The 20,781-nt window shown below is 40.4% G+C and overlaps 1 protein-coding gene across 4 annotated transcripts in view; it reads right to left on the bottom strand.

The window, feature by feature from the left end:
• The window catches only part of CFAP91 (cilia and flagella associated protein 91), a 122,758-nt gene that overhangs the window by 28,926 nt on the left and 73,051 nt on the right, over positions 1–20,781 (bottom strand). For all 4 annotated transcript variants that reach the window (XM_057697567.1, XM_057697570.1, XM_057697569.1 and 1 more), the window contains exons 11-16: positions 10,955–11,071; positions 9,398–9,469; positions 8,025–8,171; positions 5,581–5,802; positions 2,877–3,025; positions 2,226–2,317 (exon numbers count right to left, since the gene is read on the bottom strand). In XM_057697567.1, the coding sequence (XP_057553550.1) occupies positions 2,226–2,317; positions 2,877–3,025; positions 5,581–5,802; positions 8,025–8,171; positions 9,398–9,469; positions 10,955–11,071 (799 nt within the window). The remainder of the gene's footprint in view (positions 1–2,225; positions 2,318–2,876; positions 3,026–5,580; positions 5,803–8,024; positions 8,172–9,397; positions 9,470–10,954; positions 11,072–20,781) is intronic.

The following is a 20,781-nucleotide window of genomic DNA, read 5'->3' on the forward strand; positions in this document are numbered from 1 at the left end:
CTTACATGTGGAATCTAAAAAATCAAACAAATGAATTTAACAAAACAGAAACAGATCCACAGATATAGAGAACAAACTAGTGGTTACCAGTGAGGAAAGGGAAAGTTGGGAGCGGCAAGATAGGGGTTGGGGATTAAGATGTACAAACTACCATGTATAAAATAAATAAGTTACAAGGATGTATTGTACAGCACAGGGAATATAGCCACTATTTTAAAATAACTTTAAATGGAGTATAATCTATAAAAAACTTAAATCAGTGTGTTGTACACATGAAACTAATATACTATTATAAATCAACTAGACCTCAATTAAAAAATTTTTTTTAATTCATCCAAATAAAATCCATAATGAGATATCTCATATGGTCTGTATGTAATATTACTTAATTTGGGGTAAAGAGTATCTATACCGCATGGATGTCTTATTTGGAAAGGGAACCAAAGGCCCTAGTGTGTGCTCTGTGTCCAGATGCTTTCTTCACCTGGGCTACGTCCACATAAAGGGAAGACGTCAGGACTTGCCCAGCTTGCCCACAGTCAAGTGCCACTGATTCCTTTAGATCTACTCTCCCCTCCAGCTCCTTCCCCTCAGAGCCAGGAGAAGCAGGGGGAGGGGCTCACAAAATAGTAACTATTAAACACAGGATTTCCCCTCCTCCTTCAATTCCCTCAGGTAGAACTGATCTTAAGCAGGTTGACCTCAATTTGGACTGAGGAGAAGGAGAAAGTTGCATATTTTCTTAAGGATCTAGGAAACATAAAATTCCTTTTATAATATCAGGTGATACTGAAATATTATTTCATCTGGAAATTAAGTTTGGTTGGTGGAGGCACTATCATACACTGTTGGTGGTAGTGTGAATTAGAACAGTCCTTTTGAGGGGGCGATTTGGTGGTATCTAATAAAATATGAAACACACATACCTTATTTCCAACACTGTACTGCTAGGAGTTTACTCCCAGAAGCATGACCAAGATGTTCACTGCTATTTATAGGAAAACACACTGGGAACAAACTAGATGCTTACTGCTGGGGGTACCAGTTTACAAATTAAAGTACAGTCATGTAATGGGAAAACAAGGTATTCCTTTGTTCTCATCCAATGCATTACAACTATCATTCCCTTCTTGCTGGTTACATGATCTTAAATATTACACTTCTCTTAAACCTGTCTAGAATTCCCTTGCAAACTCTAAAGTCTCCCAAACTCTTATTTCACTTAAACATTGATCTTCTGGTTGCCTCCCGCCCCGGGGTCAGGACTGTCAATGATCGTCTAAAAGCTCCAGAAGAATACTCTTTTTTAAAACACATTTTTTTCTCCGTCTCTATTGACTAAAAGCATCAATCTTTAAAAACATGCCACTTTTGGCAAATGATAAGTGAGGATATTTATATTGAGATTAGTCCTGGCAGGAACAGGAGATGTGGTGACTCAGGCAGAGCTGCAGAGCAGATTTAGGTCTGTCAGGCTTCCCAGCTTTTCAACACCTGCCTTGCACATGTCCTGCCTCCAAAAGGCTGCTATAGTTGGAAAACCCCGCATATTCTCAACATTTGCTTTACACTGAAAAAAAATCAAATCACAAAACACTAACTTAAGGTTACCAAAGGGGAAAGAGATGGGGAAGGGATAAATTAGGAGTATGGGATTAACATATACACACAGTATATATAAAACAGATAAACCACAAGGATTCACTGTATAGCACAGGGAACTATATTTGATATCTTTTAATAACCTATAATGGAGAAGAATCAGAAGAGATATATATGTGTATATGTGTGTGTGTGTATATATATATATATATATATATATAAAACTGTAGTAAGTTATATACATAATTGAATCTCTTTGTTGTATACTGGAAACTAACATAATATTGTAAATTAACTATATTTCAGTAAAAACCAAACCAAAACAACAACAACAACAAACCCAAAATACACCTCTTCTGGGAACGTGGGAACTGCCTCTTAAAGGAGGTTTGGATTTTGATGCTCCATCCGAGTTACGAGAACTGCACCCATCCATACTACAGGTGATGACAGTCTGCAATCAGACAGCACCAGGAGAACTCGACACGCATTGAAATAAGAGAGCTCAGTGATTCTCCTTCAGAATTTTCCCCAGACCTCTGCTCAGTTTTAAGTCTCTAGAATATTGAAAATAGTTTATATCTTTAAGAAGATCACCAAGTGAAGCATTTACATTGGCTTACCCTTTTCTTTGACAAAGTCCTTTTGCACCTCTGGGATTAGGAAACTATAAACCAACTCGGCAACAATCTCCTCTGACTGAAGCTGAGTTCGACTGAAAAATAAAAAACAAATTAAATGAGTATTTCCTTTGTTGCCTTACTTGAGCTGCCAATTTATACTTGGGTCCTCCTTGCTTGTGTAAGGAGCTCCATTGCTCAGGTCTCACCACTGTCTTTTCCTTAAGTGATCTGAAATAGCACATTCCCGGTGAGTTTGGTTAACTCCATGGAAAATCCAAACTCGTCCTTCACGTATTCTGCCTGCCAGGAAGGGAGCGTTAGAGATACGACTCATACATGGAAGCCAAAAGCCTTGCGGTGATGTCCAAGCAAAACTCGACATACTTATTTACGCTGCTTTCATGCTTTGTGGTATTACAAAAGTAAAAAATAGGAACGTGATCTAGACTGCAGAGGATAACTGAAAATTCTATTTCCAATGCTCCTACCATACAAAGGTGCAGGCCTGCTGGCTGCTGCGAAAACAATGCCTACTGGAGCATGAGTTATATATCTGTTTCTCCTTGGGGGTGAAATCTTAAGCTCTTGAAAAATACATACGAGTAACAGCAAAAGGCTGTCCATCCTACCATCTGTCCCCTTGGTACACACCGGCTTTCCATTTCATAAGCAATGTCATTGATTTCCTCAGCCATCTTCTCTATTTCTGCCCTGGCTTGCTCTTCTGCAGTATTCTCTTCAGTGTTCAGTATTATATCCTCCAGATAGGAAGTTACGGTACTTTGGTGAACTTTAATTACCTGCAAAATCCCAAAATACTCCGGTTACTCAGAATAGGAATGCTACTACTGTACACAAGAAAAATGCAGAAGCACTGGTTGACTTTTTTTAGCACATCTATTTCATTCATCAAGTTAATAGTAGTCTCCTCACTCACCATTCCTTTTTTTTTTTTCTTTTTTTTTTTTAAACTTTAGATAGTCTGTTTCTAATCCACCTACCTACCTGCTCTGGGCAGCCCCTACCTATCTGCCTCATTTTAGAAATATGGGGTAGGGGATAAAATACTGCAGAGAGGTCATGGGCTTGAGTCAATAACTCTGTTTTGGTTCCTGGCTTTGTTCTTATCAGCAGTGTAACTTGGTCAAGCTACCTAACCGTGACAGAGACTAAGATGTATTACACAATGTCTTTCCTCTCATTCCTCTTAAAGAATTCTTAAAGGGAAAGACCTAGCTTATTTTTTTTCTCTCTTTTCATTTTTCATTTCATGGGGACAAAATGCAGGAGCACCGGTCATCTTAAACTGCCATGAGGGTCACATCCTAGAGACAGAAAAGCAGAAAGCTAGAAGGATCCTCGGCCTCTGATGAATTTTTTTAACTATCAGCCCTGGACTGCCACTTTTTAAAGCTTTCTTGAAAGAATATAGAATATACATTGAGAAAAGTGCAGAGCACATAAACGTACAGTGCAATGAATTACGGTCAAGGCACTTGCTAGGATCCCAGAGGTCACTGTGGGTTCTACCTGGCCACAGCCCCTTCCCACTCTCATAAGTTTATGGTAAAGACTTCCTGTTCTTTCGCGTTTTGCTCCCTAAGTATGCAACCATAAATAATACAGTTCCTGTTTTACAGGTAGATACCAAGGAAGTACCACAAGCATCAAGGGTGTCATACTTAGTTCTGTATGCATTCTGTCTCAACAGACTTTGAGCTTTGGGAGAAGGGCACTTTTTATTCGACGGGTGAATGTTTCTTTGTATCTGAGATAATGGTTGGGACTCAGCAACAACTCAGTACCTGTTTCTTGACTGGCACAGCAGCAGGACTCTGAAGAAGAAATATTTACTGAATATCTGCCTGCAAAACACCAAGTCCATAACCTTGAATCCCTACGCCTTCCTTATGAGAGAGACCCAGTGTTAGGATGGTAGGAAGCTAGAATATCAATTATTATAGTATGCTGTATGACACTATAGTTAAAAAGCTTTCAATAGACAATCCAAAACTTTTAAAGCTGTATAGAGGATGGGAAATCTGTTTAATCAATTTTTTATTTGAAAACACACACACCATATACTATTCAAGGGTCAATCCTAATTCCATGGGAACTGGGTAAATCCTTTGAATCACAGATCAAATAAGAAGACCCCAACTTCACTTTTTTTTTTTAACTTGAGGAGCTCAAAACTATCCACATATGTCAATACAATCCAGACAGCCTCTTAGACATGAATTTTCTTAAGTTCCAGGTTGGCTCTTCCTGTCTTTCCCATCTGGCCCACATCTGGCTCAAGGGAAACCACACAGCCTTTGCCTTAACATATTCTGGGTGTGCTGGCTGCCCATGCAGCCTCTTCTGTGCCCACCTCCCTTCAGGCTGCCCAGCTTCCTCCTCTCCATTCCTGGGGGTCAGACGCCCTAACTGAAAGAATACACATCAAGCTCTCCAGGAAAGGGGAAGGACTCATCCCCACCTCTGGGGGTGATTTCTGGGGGATATTCGTTACAGCACAGCTCCCTTTAAAGAAATCTTCCTCACAAATCCCCTCCAATTTTAACGCTTGATCTATTGTATACTTGATGAGGGCAAGAGCGCTTTGAGATATCACTGGTTCCTCAAATTTCCTCTGAGTTTGCATCTTGGTCACTTTGGAATTTCACATCTATTGGGTCTTGGTCAGAAATCTAACTTGCCAGCCTGGCATTCCTAACTCCTAAGTTTCTATCTTTAGTCAGAATCTTTCTTCTAAATTCCATCTTGTATATTCATCTGCTGAAATGACACCTCCACTAAGATGGTTCACATTTAATATAAATCAAACTGTTGATTCCACTTCTGCCCCTAAACCTATTCCAGCCTTAGCTTTCCCACCTCAGAAAACAGAACCATCATCTCCCCATTCACTGACACCGGAAACTAGACGTCATACTTGACTTTACCCCATTTCTCACTCTGCCCTGAGTTACCCCATCAGCCACGTTCCAGGTCCCCTCATTTCCACCCTGTCCTCCCGCCAACCTGTTCACACAGCAAAGCAGAGTTGACCGCTTTAAAATGTATCGTTGGGCCATTTGTTTCCATCATGAAACTTAACACATTTTCTGATCCTACACTTATTTGTACATTATATAGGATTTAAGCTTCAGGGCTGAAGGGGCCACCCTTGGATCGTCCTTCCAAAGTACCCCACAATGCCTTTGCACAGTGCTGGGCGTATCATAGGACCTCAGTACATTATTTGTTGAAGGCAATGAAACACGAAAAACGAGAGCCATTTCATATCACGGGTTTCCCTTGGTTTGACTCTGCTCCTGACAGACAGCTTCCTTACAACACCCACACTTGCCTCCTTAAATATCTGGTCTTCCTCCTGCAGGCGCCTCTGCTCCACCTGGCGCCGGCCGCTCTCTTCGGCTTCGCGCATCCGGCGCTGCCGCTCGGCCAGCAGGGCCAGGGCGTGGACCCGCCTCTCCTCTTGCAGTCTCACCAGCTCTTTGGACAGGAAGTCAAACATGTCTGCCAGCACCCTTCCTTCCAGTCCAGCCAGGTGGTTTTCAACCAGTGACACCTGAAAAATAATAATATAACCATGGGGGTACAGATTCCACTAAGAATGGTGATTTATCAGGAGGGATGCTGGATTACCCTTGACAGTCGCTTCACTTTCAGAGCACAGTTAGTTTTTATAAGGAGTATTATCTCCAGACTGGCCCCATCCCAAGGGTTTTGATAGGAAAATTTATGATACAAACTTAGACTTGAGCATGGAGATTGCTCAGTCAGCCACTGATGGGTGATCGCCTTCACGTCATAAAGAGGATTTAGCAAGCCATTTGTTAGCGTACACACAGGATTTTTTTTTCCTTTCCATTTTATCCAGAAGACAAAGTCTCCCCAGGCATGAAGGGAAACGTCAAGGTTCTTATTAAAAGATAATATTGGAGTTCAAAAAACAACAGAATAGCCTAGAAATTCACTCATGATACCTTTTAATTTTTCAAAGCTTGGTCCTTTAACACAAGTTTGGGGAATTTTAAGATCTTCAGTAACATGAAAATAGAAAATCTTGGTACTTTTTATTCATTTAAATAACTTCAAAGTCATTAAGAACTATCTTAGAAATAGAGCAGGAAACAAGCCTACATGTCTGTGTAATGCCTGAGGCCTAGGGTTCTTGGCCAGGAAGAAGCCACAGTATCTATTTATGGCTCCCTCTGTCCTGGCTCTGGCACATAGAGGGTGAAAGTGTGTAAGAAGACTGTATTGTGTTCCCGCTGCTATTCTCAGGGATAAGGGGAAAAAGGCCCCTCTCCCAGGCACCTGCTGCTCTCACACTGACGCTTCTCCCTCAATATGGGAGAAGGAGAAAGTGAGAGGGTCAGCATTGCCACAGGTACCCGTGAGGCGCCCACTCCCCCAGCGGCCTGCAGCTCACTGGTGTACCCAGGAACAGCTGAAGCAGGGCGAGTCTGTGGCTATGTGACAGCTCTTCCCATTAATTCCTCCCTTAGCTCTTAGCTGTCATGCTGTCTATCAGTCAAGTATTTATCCACTAAATGCGGCAGATGAGTTGAAAATCCTGCATTGTCTCAGCTGGAGCTGCTAAAGTCTATAATCAGAAACCTTGAAGGGGCCAAGGAGGGCACTTTTCCGTCCAGCTCCTGGGTATTCTTCTGCCAGGGCATTCTGCTCCCTACCTGAACAGAAGCGCAGCCCATCTCCATCTTCCCAGGGCTCCAGGACCCCCAGATTTAGAGACTCCAGCATCTCCTCTTCTTTCTCTGCTCCCCTGCTGGGTCTCATGGTCTGTGGCTTTCTTCCTCTCTCCCCGCAAACTAGCTCCCATTACTCAGAGACCATCCCCAGTCCTGCCATCACGTAATAGCAGTAAAGTGGTGCTTGTTTCTGAGCTGCTAACTGTTTGTGCCCAATTCACAGCACAAGAGTTACGTGTGTTACTAAAGGTGGGTCATATTAACTTTGCTGTAAGTTTACTTTTTGTTTTTTTTTTTCTTTTCTTTTTTTTGGCCACACCATGCAGCATGTGGGATCTTAGTTCCCCGACCAAAGATCAAACCTGGAAGTGCGGAGTCTTAACCACTGGACCACCAGGGAAGTCCCAAGTTTACTTTTTTATAACACTAAACTGTGCAAATTGGTTCTTTTTCACACTGATTTACAGATAAGTGAGAGAGACAGTAAAACTGTAACTACACTGTAGTCAACAACATTAAATACTTTGTGTCTATAGACAAATGCCAGAAGAAAGTAGGAAACACATTTACAGTTGTTGGCTTAGAGCTGCAATTACCAGCTATTGTCAGTCACAGAGCTCAGACGACCTAGTGAAAGTCACAGAATATCATATTCACATATTCAGTATGCAGTTTAAGGAGCATGAGCTATGTACAGCTCCAAAACTCATGTGTGGACAGTTTTTGAAATCTCATTTCTCACTTTTTTCTTATTTATTTCATTACTTATTCATTCTGCTAAGCTCCCACTGAAATATAATAGAGTCACCAAATATTTAAGAAAAATTGGAAAAGAAAACCTTTTAAAATTGTGGGGTTTTTTCTTTTTTCTTTTTTGCAAATAAAAAAAGAGCATATTCAATTCAGGGAGGGCACAGCCCATCAAATTCTGGACTGCAGCACCAGTGATGAAAAATGCTGGGATTGTGGGGGATGCTCCTTTCTCCACTTCATTTATTGTTACTATAATATCGCGGGTACAATAATAAAAATCAAGGGCGAAAATGGGACAAGAAAGGGGAGGAAAGGAAAGAACCTTGTGCTCGTGCAGGTTCCTCTGCCGCTGCAAGGCCAGGATCACCTGCTTCTCGGCTTTCTTCACCAGCCCGTCGTCTTCTTGCAGTGCATGGCTGGCGCGCAGCTCCTGGATCAACTCCAGTCGCCTCTCCTTCCCTTCAAACATCTGTCTCAATCAGATCAGAGAGAGACGTGCCAATCAGCATCCCTTGTGCCCAGCACGAGGCCTGGTAGGCAGTGACTTGTGAGGTGCTAGTGGACAGAGGGTTCTGTCCTGCCTTTCGGCGCCATGGGGCGGGTGTGTGCCACAGAGCCGGGGGTCGGCCCTCTTTTCCGCACCTTCAGCTGCTCAGGCAGAGAAGGAGCTTAGCTATAAGTTAGTTATTGACTCAGTTCCTTAAAATGCCTCTCAAAGACAAAGTGACAACTATAGGGTCATGTTAAGAAACTAGAGCCTTCTCCTCATTCCTGTGTTCCTTCCCTAAGAAGCCTGGGGGTGGTATTTTTCATGGTCATATTTTCTTTTCCAAGAGATATGCCCTCATCTGGAATACACGATCTGCTGTCTGAACTGAACTGCAGTGCTTCTGCTGGGGAGATACTGTCAGGAGAAGAGAGGATGATGCTGGACACAGGGTGCTCATCCAGCCTCCCTGGACTTACTCACCATACCTGAGTCTCTTAAGAGTCACAGCTGTCTGGGGAGAAAAAAATGTTTTAGCTGAGGCTTTATATCAGTCCGCTCTTAAAGTGAAGTGTGCGCTTGCTCTAGCAGCACAAATAATCTGGCTAAGGCTTTTAGTCAGGAAGACCTGAGTTGAATTTGCTGGCAGTTAACATAATCCCTCTCAGACTCATATTACTTGCCTGTAAAATGGGTAACTCACACACACACACACACACACACACATACACACACACACAAAATGAGCTGATACATACAGAACAAAGAATATATGACATGAGTATATAGTAAGAGTTCAAAACTGTAGTTATTATCAGCTATTTCATTTATTATTCCGGTATTGCTAGCTATAATCAAATGCAGATAACTGTATTACAACTTTCTGGAAAATTAGAGAATCTAATTAGTTTGTCATGTTCAGGGTCAAAATTCATGTATGCAAATTGCTGGATTTAGCAGTTCCAAGGAAGACATTAGCTTCACACTGTCTTGGTTACACTATAGCAGGCGGGTCCTTTCTTTCCTTGATACTGTGCCACTCACTTGGGCAAACTATGGCAGTAGAAGGGAATGGGTAGGTAACGCAAGAGCATAGTTCCAAAGGGCAGTAGGGTGCAAGAGGCAATTTACCCCAAGGAACCAAGCACATACACATACTGTAAATCTTTCTCAAAGGAGAACAGGGCCAGGGGTTGCACCCTACACACCATGTTCTGAACGACTCTGCCCCGGAGTAACTTTTGAAGGTAGATCACAGCCATTTCTATATCTTCTTCTTCCTGAAAGAACAAAGGGAGAACCAAGGAGCTTGAGAATCGCAGCAGTCAGCATCAGATACTTTTTTGAACATTTATATCAAGCAAAAGATTTACATCTAGCAAAAAGCTACATGCCAGAAGGATTTAAAGAGAAATAAAACATCATTCCTCTTTCAACATATAGGACTTTAAATGCTACTTACTGTATTGTTAAAATTCGTTATTATTTTTATGACAAATAAGATGTCATTAATAAATTACATCTAAAGCAAAAAAAAAATCACCCACTGTCATGCTATCCTTACAAAGTAAGCCATTTTCATTTTTTCTATATTCCTTTCCAGTAAAATCTTTCTTGAAGCAGTAAGTATTGCTGATAACATCCCTTTTGCAGTAGTTTTTTCATGTTTGATCATGAGTTGACAAAGAATACTGCTGGTCTATATCAGAGTCGAAAATGAGGTGCTTTTCACAAGAATTTAGCTAAACTGGTAAAATCAGAACATAATGACAAGATCAGCCATCTACAAAAATCACCTTAAATAAGTATATGTCAAAAGCAGGAAGGTCAGAGTCTGCAAATTTAATTAAAGCCCCTCTGCATGCAAAACAAATCAACAGTGGAATCAATGGCATCAACACTCGTCAACAACAACGTGTTAACTACAGGCAGTGGTCAGCACAAAGTCTAAAACAGGGGATGCTGCCCAGAAGCACATCTTGGCCGGCCAGCGGGAGCATTCCAGTCCCTCCAGAGACATCAGAGCCATCAGAGGCGCTAGTGAGGTCTCCTGTCAACCCCCCTCCCTCTGACAAAGCACAACAACCTTCTGTACAATTTGGCTTCTTGTGAGACCTGCCCTGTATTGGGAGATAACAAGCTGACCTCCCAAGTGCAATAACCTGATATACCAGGCAGTTATATTTCTCTCCATAAAGTAACAAATTTGCATTGTGGCATCTCCAGCAGTTTCTTGTGGGTTTGGTCTGAGTCGGTCCTTTAAATCCTAACCAGCTCTGGAATGTTGAGCAAACTGAGTCTGGGGCCCTGCAAAGGTGAGGAACAGCCCTGGTCAGGGCGAGCTCTCTGAGCCAGTCCTACCCCAGAAGCCAGCCTTGTCTTGATGACACCTCTGATACTTCATTCCTCTCTAATTCCAGCTGTTATCAGCCACTTCCTCACGTGGGAAGATAGGTACCATAACTGATCACTGTTCTACCTTCTTTTTTTTATTTGACATACGTCAGTATTATCTTCTGATGCCTATTTTTCTTGGGAAGATCTTCTTTGTGTTTTTATTCTTGAAAAGGACTGAATTGAGATTTCATTTCATTTTGCTTGTTTTTTATTTGTGCATTTGAAGCATAAGGATAAAGGCAACATAATTCAGATCTTGGGAAATGAACGCTGTTATATTAGGTTTGTTTTTAACCCAAAGTATCTGGGGAACAAACAGATAGCAATACTGAATTTAGCTTTTCAAATAAAAGAAGCTTCAAACTTACATTGGAACTCATCTCCAACGTTGGAGTTGGAAGTCGAGGTTGAGGTACTGGCTTTCTTTGAAGAAAACGCATAGGTTTCTTTGCTTCAAGACCCTTATTCTTCTTTTCCAACAGTGCCTGAAATAATGCCAGTGAGTGTCATTTCTTACCTTTGTATTTTTTCCCACTACAAGATCTAGGCCACGGATCTGAATAGCGATCAGAAATCATCTCCTCTACAGCCATGCTAGAACGGTTTGTGAAAGTCCAAACCAGGGTGCACCTGTGATATTCCCATGCACAAATTAACCACTGAACACACATGAGACATATTCTAGGTGTATCCATTTTAATCATAATTTTTGGAGACTTTAAACATTTTTTTGAGTTTTTAATAGGTTCTGCCATGTGTGTATGCAAGAAAATCCCCCAACTCCTATTCTTCCACATGAGCTAACTTGCTGTTTTAAACGACTGCCTGGGCAATAGAAAACTGTCCTGTGCAGTAAATGACTGAAATATTTAGTATGTTTTGTTTTTATGGGGGAAGTGAGGGGCATTAAATGGCCACTGTCTCAAAGTGAAGAGAGCTTTACTTTGGGCTTGAAGGCCTGCACATCAAAATTTTTGAACTTGGTTCCTTGTGAAAGAGTGCGTCTGTTTGTTTTTCAACATGCGTTTTTTTACTTTCTTTACTTTTGATCATCAAAGGTCCTACCAAAATTATATATTCGGTTTTGCACATTGGTTACATTTTCAGACATACTTTAAACTTAAAAGTATCAAAAATTCTGATCTCTGTGATTTTAAAAGCACACTTTCATAACTTTTTCATCATATAATAATTTTTAATTATTTTTTCCACAAAAACAGAAATCAGTGATAAAACAACAAAGCACTAAGCCAAGACTTGAAATTAATAAAAATATGCAAATTATGAGTAAAATTTGGAACCACATCCAATTATTGTGGTTGTAATAGAGCCTTAGAGTTTCTTGAAAATAAATCTGATGGCAAGAACATATAACAGGTTTATGGTAACTAAAACTAATGAATCAACAGAAAGCAGCGGCAGTCTAAAAGTACAGCTGACCCTTGAACAACATAGGTTTGAACTGCATGGATCCACTTATACATAGATTTTTTTTCTTGATAAAGAGACTGGAAAATTTTTTTGAGGTTTTTGACAATTTTAAAAACTTGCAGATGAACGACAAAGCCCAGAAATATCGAAAAAGTTGGGTTATGTCATGAATGCATAAAATATATGTAGACAAATCTATTATAAAAAGTTAAAATTTATCAAAACGTATGCACACAAGCACTTACAGACCAACACTGTACCATTCAAAGTCAAGAGAAATGTAAACAAACGTGAAGATGCCGTATTAAGTCATACCTGCATAAAAGTAGCTGTAGTAGACGCTATACTACTGTAATAATTTCATAACTACCGCCTGTTGCTTTTGCTGTGAGCTCAAGTGCTGCTAGTGTCCACTTAAAACGTAGGGGGATGCTAATCATCGATGAGTGAGCAGTTCGCCTCTCCAGTAAATTGCAAGTTATGGTAACAAGTGATCTCTAGCAGTGCTTGTATATTTTTCCTTGTGTTTGGTGCAATACCATAAACCTTGAGTCATACCACGGGAGCCATACGAAGTGCCGCGAGTGATGCTGGGAGTGCTCCCAAGAAGCAGAGAAAAGTCATGACATCACAAGAAAAAGCTGAATTGCTTGATGTGCACCGTAAACTGAGGTCTGCATCTGCAGGTGCCTGCCATTTCAAGATAAATGAACCCAGGTGAGGACCGTTGTGAAAACAGAAAAGGGAATTCATGAAGCCATCACTGCAGCTATATACCAGCAGATGGGTAAACCTTGCACTCTTTGCAAAAATACCTTTTTATCTCATGTTGAAAATGCAGCTTTCATGTGGGTGCAGGATGAAAGGCATACCTATAGACTCTAATATGATTCAAGAAAAAGTGAAGTCATTATATGAGAACTTAACATAAAAGCAAGGTGAAAGATCTAAAGCTGGAGAATTTAATGCCAGCAAAGGACGGTTTGATAGTTTTAGAAGGAGATTTGGCTTAAAGCAAGATAACAGGAGAAGCAGCTTCTGCTGACCAAGAGGCAGAAGATATGTTCCCAGACACCATTAAGAAAATCACTGAGGAGAAAGGATATCTGCCTGAACAAGTTTTTAATGCAGATGAAAGTGCCCTATTCTGGAAAACGATGTCACAAAGGACATTTATTAGTAAGGAAGAGAAGCAAGCACCAGGATTCAAGGCAGGAAGGGACAGGGTAACTCCACTGTTTTGTGCAAATGCAGTTCGGTTCTGATCAGGACTGCCCTTATCTACAAAGCTGCTAATCCCCCAGCCTTGAAAGGAGAAGATAGTCACCAGCTGCCAATCTTCTGGTTGTAAAAGAAGGCCTGGATGTAAAAGAGGCCCTTTTTCTGGATTGGTTCCATTAATGTGTTGTCCCTGAAGTCAGGAAGTACCTTGCCGGTAAGGGACTGTCTTTTAAAGTTCTTTTGGGGACTTCCCTGGTGGTGCAGTGGTTAAGAATCTGCCTGCCAGTGCAGGGGACACAGGTTTGATCCCTGGTCTGGGAAGATCCCACATGCCACAGGGCAACTAAGCCCGTGCGCCATGACTACTGAGCCTGTGTGCCCTAGTGCACATGCTCCACGACAAGAGGAGCCACCACAATGAGAAGCCTGCACACCACAATGAAGAGGAGCCTCTGCTCACCACAACTAGAGAGAAAGCCTGCACACACCAATGAAGACCCAACACAGCCAAAAAAAAAAAAAGTTCTTTTGATGTTGGACAACGTCCCTGGCCACCCACAACCCCATGAGTTCAACACCAAAGGTGTCAAAGTGATCTACTTGCCCCCAAACACAATGACTGTAATTTAGCCTCTAGATCAGGGGGTCATAAGGAACTTTATGGCTTGTTATACATGGTACTCTATGGAAAGGACTGTCCATGCTATGGAAGAGAACCCTGATAGAACACCATGAAAGTCTGGAAGGATTACCCCATTGAAGATGACATCATTGTTATAGAAAAAACTGTGAAAGCCATTAAGCCCGAAACAATAAGTTCCTAACAGAGAAAACTGTGTCCAGATGTTATGCATGACTTCATAGGATTTATGACAAAGTCAATCAAAGAAATCATGAAAGAGATTCTGGATATGAAAAAAAAAGTGGTAGGGAGTGAAGGGTTTCTAGACATGGATCTCAGAGAAATACAAGAGCTAAAGGACACCACACCAGAGGGATGAACAGAAGACGACTTGATAGAGGTGAGCACTCCCAAACCAGTGCCACACAATGAGGATGAGGAAGTCAAAGAAGCAGTGCCAGAAAACAACTGACATTAGATGATCTGGGAGAACAATTTCAATTATTCAAGGCTGCTTTCGACTTCTTTTATGACGTGGACCCTTTTATGATATGAGCACTGAAACTAAAGCAAATGATGGAAGAAGGATTGGTACCATATAGGAACATTTTTGGAGAAATGAAAATGCAAAAAAGTCAGACAGAAACTATGATGTATTTCTGTAAAGTTACACTGAGCATGACTGCCTCTCCTGCATCCTCTTCCACCTCCTCTACCTCTTCCACCTCTGCCACCCCTGAGACAGCAAGGCCAACCTCTCATCTTCCTCCTTCTCCTCAGTCTACTCAACATGGAGACCACAAAGATGGAGACCACAAAGATGAAGTCCACTGTAAATGTGTGTGTCTTTGTGTAAAAATCTAGTAACTATACAAGATGTTTTCATGTCATCATGCAGAACACTGTGTCCAAGACCTGTACTGAGTTCAGTGAAGTAAGATCAAACAAGAGAGTCGCGTTACAGATTTCAACTGAAGAAACTGTTTCAAGGAGAGAGTAACCAGTAAAGTATTGCCTAGAGAAGAGAACTGACTACTGTGTGGTAGTTAGCAATGTGAAGGGCACTGTTGACAACAGCAGACTCATTGGAGAGTCCTTGTTTCAAAGTCTATTTTGGGGACTCCCTAGGTGGCACAGTGGTTAAGAATCTGCCTGCCAATGCAGGGGCCACGGGTTCGACCCCTGCTCCGGGAAGATCCCACATGCCATGGAGCAACTAAGCCGGTATGCCATTAAAAAAAAGAGAGAGAGAGAGCAAAGTCTATTTTGTCTGGAGGAGATCACGATGGTGGTGTAGGACACAGTACTCACCTCCCCCAACTAGTACATCAAAAATACATTTACATGTGGAACAGTTCCCACTAAAAACTAACTGGAGATTTGCAGAAAGACTTTTGTACAACCAAGGCTGTGAAAAAGATCCACATGGAATTGGGTAGGAAGAGAAGAGAAATGATCAAGTCATGATGTCCTATGGGATTCAGAAGAGGAGGGGGTTAACACAGGCAGAAATCCTCCCTATGGAGTGAGCAGTTTGAGTCACATGTTGGGCACCACAGCCCTGGGGCCTCACACAGGGACAACAAGTCCCCTTGGCTGGTGAGGGGGCCAGTGGGAGTAACAGGAGGACTGTGGGAGGCCTGGACTCTGCGTGAAAGCAGCATGTGCATGCTTGCTTGCTCACAAAGCAGGACCAAGAGAGGGGACTGAAAACTGCACAGGTGGCTGGCTGGTTTCCCATGATGCCTCTGCATGCGCACCAGCCTGAACCAAAAGCCCTGCTTGGGAGGTTGGCTGTGAGATACAGAAGTGGCTCAGATGTAAAGCAGCATCTGAGCAGGGTGGGGGCAGCCATTGCTGGTGCTTACACAGGCAGGGTATCAGGGACAGTCCAGATCTCTAGCCCCAGCCAGACTGCCATGGCCTGTGCCAAGGCCCATGCCCCAATCCACACCAAGTACCCTACAGCAGCCCCTCTTGCTCCAACATTGCTCTCATCTGGGGTAAGGGTGCCAGTGCTGGGAATGGGGAGAGTACACACTTGGAAGGAATGGAGCCAGCTCAGACCTGATACTCAAGGCTTCTGCTACAGCAATGTGGTATAGGAACACCCCCTCAATAGGGCAGTGATAACCACTGAGCAGAGGGGAAGCCCTGCGTTACCACTGGCTTTGGCTCTAGCACCTCCCTCTATAGCCTCACCCTCTACCAAGGTGATAGTTGCCAACATGCCCTGAGAAAACGTGACTTGTGTTCACGTCAGATCCAGCTCTCCCACCAAAGCCACTGGGTACAGGCAGACTATATAGGGATGCTCCCACACAAGGACACCCCTTCAAGACCACAATAGGTAACTGCTTCATCTAATTTCATAGAAACAAAGAAAGGCAAAATGAGAAGACAGAGGAATTTGTCTCAATTGAAAGAGCAAGACAAAACCCCTGAAAAAACAACCAATTAAACAGAAATAAACAATTTATCAGACAAAGGATTCGAAGTATTAGTAATAAGTGTGCTAACTGAATTAGGGAAAGAGGATAGATGAACATGGAGAGAATTTTAACAAGGAACTAGAAAATATAAAAAAGGACAGGTCAGAACACTGAAGAATACAATAACTGAAATGAAAACACATTAGAAGGAATGAATAGGAGACTTGTGGTAAAGAAAATATAAGTGATCTAGAAGATAGAATAAAGGAAATCACCCAGTCAGAACAAGAAAAGAAAAACAAACAAAAAAATGAGAACAGTTTCATGGATCCATGGGACAACATCAAGGATATCAACATTTACATTATAAGGGTCCAAGAAGGAGAAGAGAGAGAAGGGGGTCAAAATTTATTTGATGAAATTATGGCCGAAAACTTTCTAAACTTGAAGAAGGAAACACATCCAGGTACTGCACAGGAAGCACAGAGTATCCCAAACAAGGTGAACCCAAACAGACCCACACTAAGACATATAATTAAAATAGCAAAAGTTAAAGATAAAGCAAGAATTCAAAAAGCAGCAAGAGAAAAACAAAGAGTCATATACAAGGGAACCCCCACAACGCTGATTTTGAAGTTGATTTTTCTGACAGCTTTATGACCAACTTTGCAGGTCAGAGGGAGGGCCATGGTATATTCACAGTGTTCAAAGGGAAAAATCTGTAACCTAGCAAGATTATTATTTAGAATTGAAGGAAAAAAAAAGAACTCAGACAAGCAAAAACTAAGAGTTCATCAATACTAAACCTACACTAAAAGAAATGTTAAAGGGTCTTCTCTAAGTTTAAAAAAAAAGCCTATGACAAGGAGTAAGAAACTATGGTAAAGGAAAAACCCCACTAGGAAAGGAAAATATATAGTAAGTGCTGAGGATCAATAACTTAAATAAGTGAGCACAAAGGTTAAAAGACGAATATTGTAAAAGAAACTATAACTACAATATGTAGTGAAAGTATAAACATGAAGACATTAAATAGGACATCAAAACACAAAACGTGGGGGGAGGGAGCAAAAAATGTAGATCTTTTAGAATGTGTTTGAACTTAAATTACTAACAGTTAAAAGAAGTATATTTAGTTATAGGTCAATATATATGAATCCCATGGTAACCACAAATCAAAAACCTACAATAGATACACAAAAATGGAGAGGAAAGGAACATAAGTATACTACTAAAGAAAATAATCCAACTACAAGAGAAGAAGCAAAAGAAGAAATGAACAGAAAAAAACTACAAAAACAACCAGAAAACAAGTAATAAAATAATAATAAGTATATATCTATCAATAATTACTTTAAATATCAATGGACTAAATGGTCCAATCAAAAGACATGGAGTGGGTGACTGGATAAGAAAGGCAAGACAAGAAAGTAGGGGTAGCAATACTCATATCAGATAAAATAGACTTAAAAAAAGTCTACAACAAAAGATAAAGAGCTTTCTGTAATGATAAAGGGATCAATAAAGAAGAGGATATTACACATATTAACATATATGCAGCCATTACAGGAACACCTAAGTATATAAATCAAATATTAACAGACATAAAGGGAGAAATTGATAGTAATACAATAATAGCAGGGGACTTTTCATCTGGCTTATATCAATGGACACATCATCTAGAAAGGATATCAGTAAGGCAAGGGTGGTCTTAAATGATACAATGAACCAGCTGGACTTAATAGCTATCTTCAGGACATTCTATCCAAAAACAGAATATACTTTGTTTTCAAGTGCACATGGAACATTCTCCAGGATGGATCACATGCTGGGCCACAAAACAAGTCTCAACAAATTTAAGAGAACAGAAATTGTATCAAGCATTTTTTTGGACTGCAATTGTATGAAACTAAAAATCAGTTACAGAAGAAAAAGAGGGAGGGGAGCACAAACATGGAGATGAAACAACATGCTACTAAAATAAAACAAAACAGTAGGTCAATGGAGATATCAAAGAGGAAATACCTTGAGACAAATTAAAATGGAAACTCAACTTTCCAAAATTGATGGGATGCAGCAAAAGCAGTCCAAAGAGGAAAGTTTATACTGATACAGGTCTACCTCAAGAAACAAGAAATCACAAATAAACAATCTCACCTTCCATTGAAAGTAATTAGAAAAAGGAGACCAAACAAAGCCCAAAGTCAGCAGAAGGAATGAAACAGTAAAGATCAGAGAAGAAATAAATAAAATAGAGACCAAATAAACAATAGAAAAGATCAATGAAACCAAGGGTTTCATTGAAAAGATAAACACAATTGATAAAAATTTAGCTAGGTTCCTCAAACCCAAATCAACAAAATAAGAAATGAAAGAGGAGAAATAACAGCTGATATCACAGAAATACAAAAAATAAGAAAATACTATGAATAGTTATATGACAACAAATTGGACAATCTAAAAGAAATGGACAAATCTCTAGAAACATATAAGCTTCCAAGACTGAATCAGGAAGGGATAGGCAATCTGAACAAACAGATCACTATTAGCGACTTGAATCTGCAAAAACAAAAACAAAACAGAAAAACCCTAAACAAACAAAACAAACCAAAAAAGAAAACCCTCCCAGCAAACAAAAGTCCAGAGATCACCTCACATGGGAATTCTACTAACCTAGCCTTCTCACACTTTTCCCAAAAATGGGATAGGATGGAGCACTCCCAAAATCATTCTATGAGGCCACCATTACCCTGATAACAAAACCAGACAAAGACACGGCAAAAAAAGAAAATTACAGGCCAATATTTTTGATGAATATACATAGAAGAATCCTCAACAATATATCAGCAAACCCATTCCAACAATATATAAAAAGGATCATAGGTTGCGATCAAGTGGGATTTATTAGAGGGATGTAAAGTTGGTTCAATATTCACAAATCAATCAACATGATACACTACATTAACAAAAGGAAAGGCAAAAGTCATATAATCATCTCAACATATGCAGAAAAAGCATTTGACAAAATTCATGATAAAAATACTCATCAAAGTGGATATAGAGGGAACATATCTCAACATAATAAAAGCTGTTTATCACAAACCCACAGCTAACAACATATTCAATGCTGAAAAGCTGAAAGCTTTTCCTCCAAAATCAGGAACAAGACAAGAATGCCCACTCTTGACAATTCTATTTAACGTACTATTGGAAGTCCTCGCCACAGCAATGAGACAAGGAAAACAACAACAACAACAACACAACCACATCCAAATTGGAAGTGAAGAAGTAAAGCTGTAACTATTTGCAAATGACATGATACTATATATAGAAAACTCTAAAATTTCCATCAAAGAAACTATTAGAACCAATAAATTCAGTAAAGTTACAGGATACAAGATTAATATACAGAAATCTGTTGCTTTTCTATATACTAATAATGAACTATCATAAAGAGAAAGCAAGGAAACAATCCTATTTAAAATCAAATCAAAAAGAACAAAATGCCTACAGAATAAACTTACCAAGGAGGTCAAAGACCTCTACTCTGAAACTATAAAACATTGATGAAGGACTTTGAAAATGATACAAAGAAAAATGGAAGTACATCCTGTTTTCTTGGATTGGAAGAATTAATATTGTTAAAATGTCCATACTACCCAAAGAAATCTACACATTTAATGCAATCCTTATTAAAATATCCATGACATTTTCAACAGAACCAAAACAAATAACCCTAAAATTTATATGAACCACAAAAGACACTGAATTACTAAAGCAATCTTAAGAAAAAAGAAAAAAGCTGGAGGTAACATGCGCCCTGACTTCAGACTATACTACAAAGCTACAGTAATCAAAACAGCATGGTACTGCCATAAAAACAGACACAACGATCAATGGAACAGAATAAAGAGCTCAGAAATAAACCCATGCACTTATTTTCAATTAATCTTTGACAAAGGAGGCAAGAATATACAATAGAGATAAGACAGTCTCTTCAGTGAGCGGTGCTGCAAAATCTAGACAGCTACATGTAAAAGAACCAGTAAAAGAATAATATTAGGGACTTCCTAGGTGGTGCAGTGGTTGAGAATCCGCCTGCCAATGCAGGGGACACGGGTTCGAGCCCTGCTCCAGGAAGATCCCACATGCCACGGAGCAACTAAGCCCGTGCACCACAACTACTGAGCCTGCACTTTAGAGCCCATGAGCCACAACTATTGAGCCCATGTGCTGCAACTACTGAAGGCCATGCACCTAGAGCCTGTGCTCCGCAACAAGAGAAGCCACGGCAATGAGGAGCCCATGCACCACAACGAAGAGCAGCCCCCACTCACCGCAACTAAAAAAGAAAGCCCACATACAGCAAAAAAGACCCAACACAGCCAATAAAATAAATAAATAAATTTATTTAAAAAAAAAAGAATATCAGAAACTTTCCTCACACCATATACAAAAATAAACTCAAATGGATTAAAGAGCTACATGT

This window comes from Hippopotamus amphibius, chromosome 10, assembly GCF_030028045.1.
Source record: "Hippopotamus amphibius kiboko isolate mHipAmp2 chromosome 10, mHipAmp2.hap2, whole genome shotgun sequence".
Lineage (NCBI taxonomy): Eukaryota > Metazoa > Chordata > Mammalia > Artiodactyla > Hippopotamidae > Hippopotamus > Hippopotamus amphibius.